This window comes from Vombatus ursinus, unplaced genomic scaffold (genome assembly GCF_900497805.2).
Source record: "Vombatus ursinus unplaced genomic scaffold, bare-nosed wombat genome assembly UNPS02014822.1, whole genome shotgun sequence".
NCBI classification, from domain to species: domain Eukaryota; kingdom Metazoa; phylum Chordata; class Mammalia; order Diprotodontia; family Vombatidae; genus Vombatus; species Vombatus ursinus.
Window position 1 is genome coordinate 1,566,316 of NW_020954600.1, and position 14,496 is coordinate 1,580,811.

General features: G+C 52.4%; 1 protein-coding gene across 7 annotated transcripts in view; it reads left to right on the forward strand.

Annotated features, from left to right (window-relative positions):
* AMBRA1 (autophagy and beclin 1 regulator 1) overlaps positions 1-14,083 on the forward strand; it is a 189,589-nt gene extending 175,506 nt beyond the window's left edge. For all 7 annotated transcript variants that reach the window (XM_027837760.1, XM_027837762.1, XM_027837761.1 and 4 more), the window contains 3 exons: positions 6,148-6,240; positions 7,285-7,478; positions 12,575-14,083. In XM_027837760.1, the coding sequence (XP_027693561.1) occupies positions 6,148-6,240; positions 7,285-7,478; positions 12,575-12,999 (712 nt within the window). In that variant the 3' untranslated portion in view covers positions 13,000-14,083. The remainder of the gene's footprint in view (positions 1-6,147; positions 6,241-7,284; positions 7,479-12,574) is intronic.
* Positions 14,084-14,496: the final 413 nt, after the last annotated feature.

The window sequence follows — 14,496 nt, forward strand, 5'->3', positions numbered from 1 at the left end:
TCCATCCCTCCATCCCTCCATCCGTCCATCCATCCATCCATCCATCCCTGGCTCCAGACCTCTCGCATTTCTGTCCTCCCTGTCTACCCCCTCCCCCTAATCTCTGTCAGCCGAGATCAGGCTTCCCTGAAACACATCTTGCTTCAAGGCATGTGACCATGTCTGCCTCCTCCCGTTACTCCCCCAAGACGCAGGCTTTCAGAGCGCTTGTTGCTCAGTGCTGGAAGACTTGTTTGGGAAAATGGGAAGCTGTCTGGTCATGCTAGTTTGGGGCTGTTGAGGATCTTTCTTCAAACTCCTGGGCTCTGCTGACTTGGATTTGGCACACTTGGCCACAGCTGGATCCTGGGGTCTCTCCTCCCCTGCCACCCCCGTAGGGCCTCGGGGCCCCCCCAGCATACAGCCCCCACTCTCTTACAGCCTCGTATTGTCACTGCTGTACCAAGGCTTTTCTATCAAAAACCCTAACCCTACGCGTTTTGGGTGAGTCACAGACAATTCAGTTAAATTCAGAGTGAGTTCCTTTGGCCCCTAGTGTCTGTTTCTGGAGCCCGCTCTCCGCTCCTCATCCACATCCACATCCCTCCTCAGAGTCCCTTGGATGATGATATCTTGCCCACCCAAAGGCTTGACTCCGCCATTGGCTCCCCTCTAGGGAAGACTCCCTCGGCCTGGACGCGGCACAGCAACATGGCCTTCCTCCCTGGGATGACTGAGACTCCTGTCCTGTGAGCTGGGTTGGCAGGTATCTCAAGACAGGAAGTCAGAGCCCCTCAAATATCCGTCCACACATTTGTCCATCTTTAGGAGGAACAAGTGTATCCATTTTCTGCGTGAGAAGGCTGAAGCCCAGAACAGTTGTGAATCTCCTAAGGTCACACAGCCTCCTGCTGGGATAAGCTAGGCTTCCAGATTTCCCAGGATATGACTTTTGTCCCTAGACCAGGAGTTTCTGACCTTTTCTGTGCCCCAGACTCCTTCTCAGAAAAGTGTGTGTAAATGCATAGAATAAAATAGTAAGGCCACAAAGGAGGCAACTCATATTGACAGAAGTTCAGAGATCCCAGATTAGAACCCCTGCCACTTAACCAATATGCCTGTCAGGTATGTAATGGACCACCTGGGCACGCAGTGGAAAATGGGAGAAGCGATAAAGGGCAAATTTCACATATGTTGAGCTGCCCATTTTTCGTCTCTGTCTCAGATTGAGGAGAGTAAATAAATGTGAAACTTGGTGCTCAGTCTGTTGCCTCTTTATTAGGCAGCTGCCTGAGGTTCAGAACCCTAACCCTGTCGGTCATGATGCCCTCTGGCCCCCCCGTTCCCCAGGGCATATCTCCTCAGATTAGGAGACCATCCTTTGGCCTTTTCTCAGTCCACATGGTGGGCCTAACTCATGGCTACAAACTCCGGTCGTGAGTCTCCTCCATCATCCCAAACTTAAGTCTCTGCTTACTTAGGATGGTGCACGTCTGCTTGGCCCTGGCCCATTGGATTGAATGGCGGTTCTCTGGGAACACCAGAGAGCCCGTTTGACAGCAGTGAAGGTTTCTCCAGAGGGAGCATGGTCCGACATGCTCTGCTGGACTGTAGCGAGTCCCAGGCCCCCCAGGAGAAGGAATCCTTGAGGGAGACGTTTCAGGAGATCATGTTGTCAGGTAGCCCCCAGCTGCTGTGGACAAGCCGTTGGTTTTCAGCTCCAGCACAGCCACACAAATCGTGTGACACCCAGGACCAGAATAGCTACTCACAATCAAGCCACCACATGGAGCTGGTAGGGTGGCTGGCAGCCCAGTCCCTCCTATTCCCCTATCCCTCCAAGCAGTGAGGTGCTCCCTCCCCCTCTTTCTCATTACCCCCACTCCCCCTGATTTGGATCATTGCCAGCCCTGCCAACACCCCCTGACTGATAGCCATTTTGAGTGTGAAGACCCAGACTGAGAGATGTGACACTTTTTGCTGGCCTCCAGGAAATGGCCTGTTGGTCTGGATGTATGGGGCAGTTCAGCCTGGGACCACATGCTAAATGAGGTGTTGCAGTGTGACGGGTGCCCAAGAGAGGCTTGTCAGAGTCCCACCTCTGTTCCTCAAGAGAACTCCAAGCCTTATTCTACTTCTCCAGACACCAGCCATATTGAATGCCTGCCCCCAAATGTCCTATAGCTGAGAGAGCAAAGGAATTGAAAGCACCTGGCCCCCCACCTCAGGCCTAGAGCAGGAAATGGTCCCCAGAGGAGTGGTTGGGATCAAACTTGGGTCCTGAGACACTTCATGAAGCTCTCTTCCAACTATCCTACTCTGTTTGCTAAATCTGAAAGAATATTAAATGAAATTAACCTCCTTCAAGCTGTCCTTCCCCTTCATCCTCGCACTCTATTTTTCTTGCTTTTCCTGGCCCATACCCTAGTATAGCCATTAGTGCTAGGAGGAGGTGAGAGATAGTGCTTCCTTGAAAGAAAGGATCTGATGAAAGGATTATGCTGATCTCAGCTCTTGAGCTTGGCCTCATCTCATATCTTTCCTTTAAACCCCAAGCAATTAGCAGTTGGGGCTTGGAGATGAGCCCCAAGTTTGTTCCAAACCATTCAAACTATTCTACCTTGATCAATCTTGAGCAGCCCTCAGGTTTCAGTCCAATACATGCACATTCTAGGATAGGACCTCATTCAGCAATACCACCACCTCATAAATAACCATACGACCATGGCAGGATGAAAGTACAGAAAACTAAGAAGAGCAAGGGCCTTCCCTACAGTGAGAGGAACAAGAGTGATGCTTGTTTCCTTGGCCCTGTGGCCATCTAAGAATATTCCATGGTCAGTGGAGATGGCAAAGAGCCGTCAGCTGCATGAGGAGGTCTCCCTGGTGTATTCAGGTACCCCAGCAGGCAGGGTCATTAGTAGGAGTCTGGCAGTCTGAACACATCTTAAAGGTGATGCTGTCTATGTCTGTGAACAACCAGGTATTGAATCAAAGGACTTCAGGAGAGCCTGAGTTGGGATGAATTTTCTGCCCCTCTTCATTCTCTTGTCAATCAGTCTTTCAAGAGGAGCGGAAGACATTTTGCAAACATTGACTCATTCTTCTCCATCGGGACCCAGAAGGGGGGGGAATAAGGTGATAGTGGTCGTTCTTTAGCCTAAAAACCAGGAATTTGAAGCCTGAATTCCCAAAGTACCAAGAGGTTTAGGTCTAGCCCAAAAGGGCATCTTCATCCCCATCCTCATGACAGCAGCCATTGGAGTTTGAGTCAGGGCCACAAGCTTTGTCCCTGTGTTGGCCTGGCCACATAAGGACGAGAGTATTGACACATGGAATTAAGGCTGCGGTTTTTGTAGCAGGAGGAGCAGAGATGGGCTTGTCAGTGAGAGGAGGAGTCTGCAGCTTGGTTTTGCTTCTAATCAGCAGCTCTTGAGCCCTCCTTTCCTGCCCAGAGGCTGACCCTTCTGATTATAGCTGGCAGGCACAGTGACGCATACAGCCCAGATTGGAAGCAGCCTTTGCGTGAAGGGGGGACCCTCTGGCAGCCAGCGTCACTCAGTAACCACTTGGGGAGCAGGCCTTCTGGTGACATCTTTTGCAAGATTTGGAAGGTTCCTTGTCAGGGGGAACACGGTTGCATTGTAGGTTTGGTGTGAACGGTTTTCTGCCACTACATCCTTGGCTGTCGAGAAGTACAGAGGCGTGTTTCTGGCAGGCACCCCACACAGTGTTGCCATCTGTCAATAAATTCTGACAAGTTTGTAAATCAGTGGCTCCCAGGCAGCTGGTCTCATAGGGGGCTTAATGTAACCTGGATTAGCTCATGGGAAAAATGTGGTTACAGCTTGATTTGAGGTTGGGGGGCATCTCTGTGCTTAAAGTGTATCCAGTTCATGGTTGTCATACCCCTTTCCCTTTTTGTTTTTTTAAAGTCCTTCCCCTTCATCCTCGCACTCTATTTTTCTTGCTTTTCCTGGCCCATACCCTAGTATAGCCATTAGTGCTAGGAGGAGGTGAGAGATAGTGCTTCCTTGAAAGAAAGGATCTGATGAAAGGATTATGCTGATCTCAGCTCTTGAGCTTGGCCTCATCATTGGGATCAAAGAACCATCCAAAAACAGTAGAAAGGACCACTGGCTCCAAATCCATTGGGTCTGTTGGCTTTGACTCTTTCCCTCAGGAAGAAGGTGGCTCATGCTCAAGCCAGACCTATATCTTGATGTATGCATAACCGTATAAAGACAGACTGGACACTAGGGGAGCCCACCATCATCTCCAGGCCCCAGTTCTCTCTGCTCTCAGCTTTCCTCTTGTTCTGCCAGCTTGCCAAGGCATGCCATAACCTTATCAGCCATCTTTCCAGGCTAATGCTTAGCATTGGGATGGCTCCAGACCTTCTTTCCAACCTCACTTGACCCCCCTAACTAGCCTTGCCAGTGCTGTGGGCTTGGACTTGAAATCAGGAAACCTGGCTTTGAATCCCATCTTCAGCACTTACTAAATCATTTGCAACACTGAGCAAATCACTTTGTCATTGAGCCTCAGTTTCCACATCTTAAGAATGGGAATTCTAATACCTGCATCACCTGCCTCACAAAGTCATTTTGAGGAAAGTGCTTTGTACAGTTCAAGCATCTGTAGAAAGTGGGACTTTTTTCCCCTGGGAAACCACTTTATTCCAGAGTGGGGCAAGTCTTACTGTAGTAAAGAGTAGATTTGGTGACCAGTGACCTGCCCTGTAGTTCCCCAGGCACACACAGGGTATATATCTCCCATACCCTAGGACATGAGGAAAACATTGTGTACCTACTTGTTGAGAGAGTCAAGTGGAACTGAATACATAACAAAGGCAGATAAAAAGAGTGAAAAATGACCAGCTTGCCTTTCTAGGCTTATCATCTGTCACTCCCCTTCAGGTACTTACTGGGCAGCCACATTGGCCTTTCTGTTCCATACTCAGGACCATCTCCCATCTCTGGGGACAGGCTTTCCACCATGCTTGCAGTGCACTCCCCCCTTGACTCTTCCTCATGGCTCAGTTCAAATGCCGCTTCCTACAGGAAGCTTTTCTTGATCCTCCTTCAGCTGTTCTAGTCCCTCCCTGCCAAAATCACTTTGTTATTGATGTATATGTTTCATACACATTTATTTCCCATCTGTGTCAACCTGTGATCTCCTTCCCTGGAACGTAAGCTCCTCGAGGACAGGGACGGTTTCATCTTTGTCTTTGTATCCCCAGCACCTCCCACAGCATCTGGCATGTAGTTAGGTGCTTAACAAAGGCTTGTTGATTTATTTATTTCCTCCAAGCCACTCTAGGAGGCAGCAGGGTACAGTGGGAAGAGGCCTGGACTTTTGAAGAGAAGAGGACCGGTGTTCAGATCCTGGCTCCATTTCTTACTCCACATGTTCTTAGGCAAATGACTCACTTCTCTGGGCCTCAATTTCAGAGAAATTGGGAGGGACTTAGGGGGAAATCACCTCATCTTTCTCCCTCATTTTACAAATGGGCCTCATTGAATGACTGCCCCGTTGGGTAGTTCATGGACAGCAGAGCCAGGAGTGAGATCCCACGCTCATTCCAACACTTCACACTGCCTCAATAATGAGCTCACCTTCCTAAAGGTGGAGGATGCAGGTAAGGGGAGCACATGCCTACAGAAGGAGAGGGATGAGATGAAATGATTAACTAAGGTTCCTTTCACCTCTAAACCCATGAGCCCATGAGCTTTAGTATTATTCCCATTTTACAAATGAGGAGACTCCGTCTCAGAGTGGTTTAAGTGACTGCCATGGGCAGCCGTGGATGATGAGTATCAACTTTGGGACTTGGACTTATGTCCCTCACTCATCCACTGACCCGTTTTGCCCTTCTAGTTGGCATCTGCCAGGGGAAGAAGAAGCAGGCTAGAACTAGAGCAACAGGAATTCCGTCTTCTGGCAAGGTGCCTGTCCTTCCCCATTGGAAGAGCATCTTAGTGAAGGAGGAAACCCAAGACTGTGTAGTCTTCCTCCTCTGTTTTCTCTCTCCATCCCTAGGAAAGAGATGAGTGCTTCCAGGCCCAAGCCCACAAATTCATGGGGCTTGGGTTGGGGAGCCAAAGGTCTCATGGTCCCCTCTCTGATGCCTTCAACACCCTCTCCTTCGCCACCTCTGCCTTTTAGGGCCTTAAACTCTGGTGTTGAGTACTACTGGGACCAGTTGAATGAGACAGTCTTCACCGTCCATTCCAACAGCAGGAGCAGTGAGAGGCCTGGGTAAGTGTTTGGAGAGGAGGGGAAGAGCAGCCAGCTAGAATGGGAATGGTGTGTGTGTATCTCTCTCTCTGTCTTTCTCTCTTTCTCTCTGTCTTTCTCTCTTTCTCTCTCCCTCCCTCCCTCTGTCTTCCTCTTTCTCCGTCTCTCTTTCTCCCTCTTTCTCTCTCTCTCTCTCTCTCTCTCCCTCCCCCCGTCTCTCTTTCTCCCTCTGTCTTTCTCTCCCCCCCATCTCTCTGTCTTTCTCTGTCTCTCTCTCCCTCCTTCTCTCCTAACATTCTTTATAGTTGTTCTGTCCCCTCACTGCACCTGAGTCCCTGCTCAGTAGAGCATGGAGGTCACATCCCAAGCTAGATGACCACTAGAAGCCTGTTGGCCTAGAAAGTTGGAATGTGGCTTTTCTTTCCTGCCTCTGAAAGGCCAAGGTCTTGGGGAACAAAGTGGGGTTCTTGCAGCAGAGACACAGGACAATTGGAGAAAAGGGGCTGAACTTGAGAGGGAGCACCGTATAACCCAGGTGTAGTCTACTCTTCATTCCCCAGGACGGTGAGAAAGACTTGGGGCCTCAATTCCCCGGAGTTACTTGAATCTAATTGGAGGGCACCAAGCTGGTGCTGTTCATTTTCATTATTGAATTGCGTAGCTTCTCTACTGATGTCCTTCTCTGATGCCTTCTCATGGCTGGGAGCTGACCCTGGGCCCTCCAAGCCTGTGCCGGCAGAACCCAAGTTCTTACAGGTTTCTACCAAGCTGGAAAGGCTTTGAGGACAGGCCCCATGGTAGACTGGGTGTCTATCAGTGAGGAGCAGCCTCACCAGGTTCAGAAGGCTCATCCCTAGCCCAGTGGGAGAATCAGGCCCGGGTCAATCTGGGACAGAATATAGGTAAAGGCAGAACTGTCCGCCAGACTGAGAGACCTGGAACAGAAACCCTCTTCTTTCAAAATTGTGCCTGGTCACTGTCTGGAAAGTCTGTGTCTCTGAGAATTGGGATGCTGAGGCTCAGGGAAAAGTCTGGCCTGACTTCAGTTTTTCTATCTCCGTCTAGAAGCAGCAGAGCCACATGGAGGACAGACAGGGACATGGGCTTAATGAATGCCATCGGCCTCCAACCCCGGCACCCGACCACTTCAGTGACATCTCAGGGCACCCAAACTTTGGCACCTCAGCTACAAAATGCCGAAACCCAGACGGAAAGGGAGGTACAAGAGCTGGGGGCAGCATCCTCAGGGTCTGGCGAAGGTAGGAGCTGACCGGCGGGGATGGGGATGAGGTGGGGAAGGGAATGGCCATCAATGGGGTCCAGCAGTCCAGTGGATAGTTGAGCTTTCCCTGAATTGAGATTTTCATAGTGAATCCCCAGTATGTAATTAATCCAAGTGCCTTCTCCTTGGACCAAGCTTCTCCGTGTATTGGGTCTCTCCCCAACCTAGCTGAAGAGGGTGATCCCAGGGTGACTTTCACAGCTCCCTCAGGGATTCCATCTATCCCAGGTAGGGCCAGTATTTCCTGGGAGCCAGAAACCAGACAAAGGGCTATGAAATCTCTCCCACACAGACCCCTTCCACACCCCCAGTTCCTGGGAACCCTCTGTGTTTCACTGTCCATGTAGGGAAGTCAGGAGGATGCTGGGATTTCATGTTTACTGATCGCCCCTGAGGGCTCTGCTCCTGGCTTCCAGTTCAGAACAGGTTCTGAGGACATACTCCCCTGTTCCCTCCCCTCTGATTTGTTGTGTCACATAGCATTGGCTGGGCAGACCTGTGCACCCTCAAGATCCTGGGAAAGAGACTGCCCAAAACAGTAAGAGGTGGGCACGGCTCCAGGATGGATGTAGATGGAGCCTATGGCTTCACACTCTCCAGATGGGAAGGAAGGGAGTTCAGAGGCCGTCATATATGAGACCCCCGCCCGCTGCCAACACTCTGCCCTTCAGCCTTCCCTGCTCTTCCCGGCAGCCTCTTCTCCTTTGGAATGTCTCTCCCTGCCGGGGAGCAGCTCCTTTGGTCCTCGCCACCTTCCTGTCAGAGCTCCTGCTTCAGGCCTCTGGGGCCACATTGAACAATTCCAATGGACAGTGTCCGTCCTTCAGAGAATAATTCTCCCCTACAGTCAGTGGAGGGCACCGCCCTGCTGGCCAGCCCCTCAGGTTGGGGGGCACAGTCAGCCATCGCCCCCATGCTGGGTACTGGCCTCAAACTTGTAAGAACCAATTAGCACTTTGAAACAGCAGAGCTGAACCTCTTTGGAGTCTGTCATCGCCAGTGTTAAACAGCCTGTTCTCACGCCTAAGCTTTCTTACCGCCCTGAGCCAGCCCAGACTTCAAACAAGGCAGCTGACAAGCAGACACGTTTGTGGCCGAGAGAGACCACCGGAGGAGGGAACCTGGTGGGGACCAAGCAAAGAGAACACTGGTTTACTGTAGTCTGGCTCCCTACAGGGAAGCATCCATCGACCTAGCATGAGTGAAGGATGTAGCGTTTTCAACCTCCATCTCTGATGGGGCCCATCCTGCTCCGCGCTGCTCACAGACTGTTTCCTCGTTGTTTGGAACTCTGTCGGGGAGGGCACCCAAGCAGCCGGCCCAGGATCCAGATTGGACATTGAGCCGTGTCAAGGACAGAGCATCAGATGGCCACAGGACTTCTGTTCAGCCAAAGCCGTGACTCTAGGCTCCGAAGGTGCGGAGCAGACCCAAGGGATGGGGTCAGCATGTGCCACAGTGAACCTCTTTGCCAGCACAGAACCAGACCACACAGGCCCTGTAGCCGCTCCTGCCAGACCCTGCATGGGCTGAGCCAACCAGGAGCCCAGCGCATCTGGAGTCTGGAGTCTGCTGGCCTGAGACGTGTGGGGTCTGCAGGCATCCTGGCTCTTAGAGGAAACCCTGCCACCTCTTTTCCAGTTAAACAACAGTAGAGACGTTCTGGACACCAGTGACACCGAGTACCCCTGCAGGATCACCCTGGCAGGGACAAGACAGGACCGCCCTTGCTGGGGTCTGCTGCTGGCCTTGCTGCTCTGGCCAACATTAGTCAGTGACTGTAGAAGGATCTGCCCAGGAAGATGAGTAGAGCAAGACCTCCTGGCAGCAGAGGGATGGATTGGGTCTGGTGGCAGCTACCTTGATCTCCTCATGGATTCCCTGCTTTTCAAATGCTTTTTGTGACCCACTGAGTCAAGAGTAGAGCCAGAAGGAAGCAGTGGCCACGAACCAAGGTCGTGACTTGCCGAGGCCCCTCTGTGGCCCTGACTTTTCCTATCCGCGCAGCAGAGAGATGATCTCTTCACCCCATCCCCCAGCCTACAAAACAATCAGCCAAAAACTGGTTGGCAAAACATCTGGGGTGGACCCACCTCTGGATCTCTGGCTCTCCAGAGCTGTACGTGGTCATTCTCTCAGCTGTTAAAGGGGTTCCCCTGCCTCCTGGTGGGGGAAGGGAGGTAGCTCATAATTAATGGGAAAAGAGCTGTACTTTTGCTAATTGCCTGTCCTCCCCCAGCTCTTTCCCGTCAGCCAGTGCACGAGGGTTATGAGACCACTTCTCATTTTCTAGTTCTGTAACAATGTGATTGCAGTCTTTTGAGTTCTTACCAGAGCAAGTGCTGTGCAGAGGAAGTTTGCAGGGGGCTTCTCAGCTGCCTCCAGGGCCCCACCCACTCTGGCTAACAACGGGGTTGGGCAGGGTGCAGATAAGGGGTGGAGAGCTTAGGCTGAGGAGATGCTCAGGGTTGGCACCCTGCCCTCTGCTGCTGTCCAGCGTTCCTGTGCCCTGGCCCTGACCTGTTGGGAAGGCCAGGCTGTGAGAGGGCTGGTGCTCCTGTGCTCCTCTGCTCCTGTATCCTGTGCGTCAGCTCCTTCCCTATAGGGCCTGCCTGGGTTTGCTGGAGAGGGGACTCAAGGGCTGGTTGAAGTCTCCATTTTCTCCTTTGAGCTGTGAAGCCTCTACTCCCAGCCAGTCTCCCTTCTAGGGCATTGTAGCAAAGAGCTGATCCAGCTGCCTCTGAAAACAGAATGTGGCCTAGAACTTGCTGAGAAGATCTGGCGTCAACACTGAGTCAGTGCATACTCAAAGGGTTCTCTTTGCTCCCAGAGGACAAGCACAGAGTGGAGTCCCGTTGTCTCCAGAACCCTGGCTCCATTGCCATTTCCCAGAGAGCCCCTAGGGTTCTCTTCCCCTTTGTGAGGAAAGCAGTTGCTAGTGTTTGCTCCAAGCAGCCCTGGGAGAGACTAAGCCAAGAGCACAGCTCTCTGCCCACCTAACATGAAGCCGTGCAGACCCTCTTCCTGGCTCATGCTGGATGAGAAGATGGAGACCGAGGATGGCCAGAGTTTGTCACATGCCCCCTTCAGCCTGGCCCATGGTCTTCCTGAAATGATGGCCCCAACTTGAGGGCCTTAGCTGAAAGCTGCCCAAAGCAAGCATGGCCCTGTGGGCCCCAGCATCAGCCCTGGTGGCACCATCCTGCCCCTGGAAACAGGCCACTGCAAAAGTTGATAACTCACTAGGCACAGAGCCCAGCATCTTAAGCCCTAATGCCAGTGGGACTCCTGCCAGCCCAGCACATGCCCTGGGACAGTGTTGGCGATAGTTTCACTGCAGACAAAGTTCTTGGAAAGCGGTAATCCTCTCTTCCATTCAGGGAACGGTCAGAGTTGGCAGTGCATATATCTAGCCGAGGGACATCCGCAGTCAGCACCCCTTTGCTGGGGGTCTCAGGGTACCCGTTCTTGCTGGAGACTCGCTCCCAGGAAGGCAGATGCTTTAAGCGAAGCATCCTCACTGTGCATTCTCCTTGCTAAGGGGTCTTGTGGAGGCCTCTTGATTACAGCTCAGTGGAAAAGGGCCAGTGAGGGGAGTTCACTAGTGGGTCTGGAGAAAAGCTGAAGGCAGCAGAATGCAGCTGCTTGCTCCTGCTGCCTGAGGGGCCCAGGGGAAGCAGGAGGCACTGCGTTAGTGAGGAAAGAATTTAGTGGGGCCTCTGAAATGACTGGTGTCAAACTGCCCTGGAAACTTGACTCTTAACAAGGCAAACAGAGAAGGGACTGGGACAGTGAGGGACAGAGGGAGGCCTCATAAGAAAAAGTAGCTGTCAACAAAAAATAAATCAAAGCAGGTCAGGGAACAGCTGGAGAAAACAAATCCTTTTGAGTCCAGCCAGCCCAGCTGAGGCAGCCCAGGAGCCTGGCTTTTAAAGTTGCCAAAAACCTCAGCCCAGTCCCCCCAGCAGTGAAAGGGAGAGGGAAGCAAAGGCGGAGACGTCGGCCTGGGGCCCCTTAGGGTTGGACTGCCCCCTCCTCTGCTGTGGACCCCATGTGCTCCTCCTACCTGCTGAGCAAGAGGAGGTTCACCGCAGTGTTGGTGCTAGTGCCAAGGCCATGGAGGGAAGGAGTTGGCTTCTTCTGCATTAGACCTTCCAGGGAAGAGCAAAAGGCAAAAGCCCAAGAGAAACTGGTTCTGAAGAGCTTCCGGCCCCATCGCCCGGCCTCAGCCTGCATGGGATGAGGGCCATGAAGCCAGAACCTCTGGTCTGGGATGGGTGGGGACTGAACTCACTGTGAGTAATGAGCCAGGATGTCCCCAGGAATGTCCCCAACACCTGTTAAGGGAAGAGAAGCGCACTGAGAATTCCTGGCTTGACAAAATGAATGAGTTCCTGCAGGGAATGGCGGCACTCAGTACAGGGCCTGGTACCAAGTTAACCCAGAACGTGCTCTCCTGGCTCTTAATGTCTTTGGAAGAGGGAGCGAGATCTCGGGGCAGAAGCCCTGGACTTAAGCCAGAGGCCCTAGGCTCAGAGTGTGGCTCTGCTTCCTCGTTGCTTGGGCAGGTGACTTTTCTCATTTGTAAAATGAAAGCATTACAGTTTGATCTCTGACTCCCCGGTGGTTTGGGGGGGGCGTGTCGGGCAGTGCTCATGAGTTCCTCCATCCCAGATGTTGAAAGAGGGTGTGCTGGCCACACTATGAGATTATCTAAAGGGAAACCCCATGCCCTCAACATGGAGTCAAGTGGACGAGAAGGGCAGCTGTGTGTAGTAGTGGAAAGAGCCATAGGCTGGGAGTCACTTCCTCTGGCTAAGCCTCAGTTTCCTCATTTGTAAAATGATGCTCTGTAAAGTTTCTCTCATCTCCTTGAGAACTGATGAATGCTAGGGATGTCACTCTTGGTCCCTTCTGTTGTAGGATCCCGGACCTTCTCCTCAAGTGCAGATTTACACCGTTACCCCCTCCCCCGTTCCCCCCAAGGCAGCCAAGTGTGGAGCCTCCAGGTTCCCAGGCATCAGTTGTCCCATCTTTCCTAATTCACCCCCTCTGCTCCTTTGTGCCTTTCAGGTGAGGGTCCAGAGTATGGGCCAGGAGGGGAAGACGCGCTCACCAGGATCCAGAGACTGATGGCCGAGGGTGGGATGACGGCGGTGGTGCAGCGGGAGCAGAGCACTACCATGGCCTCCATGGGCGGCTTTGGCAACAATATCATCGTCAGCCACCGGATCCACAGAAGCTCCCAAACGGGCACAGAGCCAGGGCCAACAGACAGTGGGGCTCCCCAGCCCTCTACCTCCCGAGGGCTGGCCCCTGAGCCTCAGGGCCACAGCCGCTCAGAGCTAGAGCCAGTGGCGGAGCGAGGCCACCGGACAGGCACTGCCAGGCCAGCCTCCCCAGGCACTGTGGGACCAATCTCATACAGTGATCTAACCAACAACCACCATCTTTCTGACAGCACCGGGTGCCCTAGTGGAGAGCCGAGGGATAGGTAGAAACAGCTGTGCCTGTGGGTGCCACCCCTCATACTGCTGGGCAGAGACCTGACCTCATAGCTGACTAGAAACTGTGCACATGGAGAAGCTGCTGGCCGCAAAGGGGGGATCCGATGGGATACAAGAGAGGGATGAGAGGGGAAGCTGGGGCCACATTCCCCACGTTAACCTTCCAGAGTCCAGGGACACACGGACACACCAGAGCTTCATGACCATCCCACCCCCCTGTTTGGTAGTCAGTCGGTACTACCCTCTGTGCACCAAGGCCCAAAATGGGCAGAGTGGGCCTCTGGGAAGATGGTATAGGGCTTCTCTCACCACGAGTCCTCTCCTCTCATGGGGCAAGGGATGGGAAGAGGCCTAAAGGCCATGAGGACAAATTGTCTTCCAACTCTGGGGAAAGCCTGAAGTGAGGACAACTGTGTTCCCAGGGCAGGGCTGCTGGGACTTTAACCCGCTGGAAAGGAGGAGAATCCTAGCCCCCTCAAAGTTCTCTCCCATCTCTGGGCCTCTTCAGATCCAGAAAGGGCTTCAAACCAGGGTATCTAGGCTGAGCTCTGGGAATAACTCAGCTGGTGGGGGGACAGCTATTTGGTGGTGGGGTCAGTTCACTTGCTTACTGAGGATTTTTTTCCCCCAGGGAAAGGGAAGTGATACAGATTAGTGGGCAGGAGCTCATTCAGGGAGCTTGGGACAAGGAGGGTGGGTCGCAGGACAGCCTACCTCTGGGTTGGTTCACCAAGATCCTTCCCCAGTACCCACTGGAGCAGTGGCTTCATGTGTCAGTATTACGACCCTGGGCATCTGCCTGGCTCAGGGCTGGGCAAGGGGTGCAGCTCTGGGTCAGAGGGTGAGGTATCAGTCTGTCATGTCAGGTGTTGCATGTGAAATCTTGAACTGTACACGTAGTTTCTAGTGGAGAAATCAAGGCTCTGATGATTTTGTTTTTAGTATAAAGAAATGTGATTTCCTTTCTGTTTGTAACTCATCATAGAGACATTTTGGTGGGAGGAGAGGGGAATAGTCTGACTGCTAACAAGGGAAACACCAAAGATCAATGTCATTAAAATGATGGCTACCCTTCTGTTCTTTCTTTATTTGTGCTTTTATATTGCTTCGGGTCCACATGGTCTGGTCCTCATGCCCTTCCCAAAATGTCTCCCTTGGGTTCATCCTGGCAGGCCATTCTGAGATAGCATAGCACAGTCCCTCACCTGACATTTAACCCCAACACTTTGAGTGCCCAAGTCATTTGGCTCTGGTCACTGCCCATCTATCACCATTCAGGTGACTGATGCCTCTCTATGCTCCTTCCCTGGAACCTCAGCCCTGCCCACTGTCAAATGACTTAGTGAGCTCACCCACCCTAAAGTTTAGGGCCTCTTCCCTGGCCCTCAAGAGAAGTGCAAACAACAATTTCTGTACTTGGTGTGAACCAGGAAAAGGGGGGCCTGAGCTTAGGAACAGTGAAAGCAGAGCCCTCCCATTCAGGGGCTT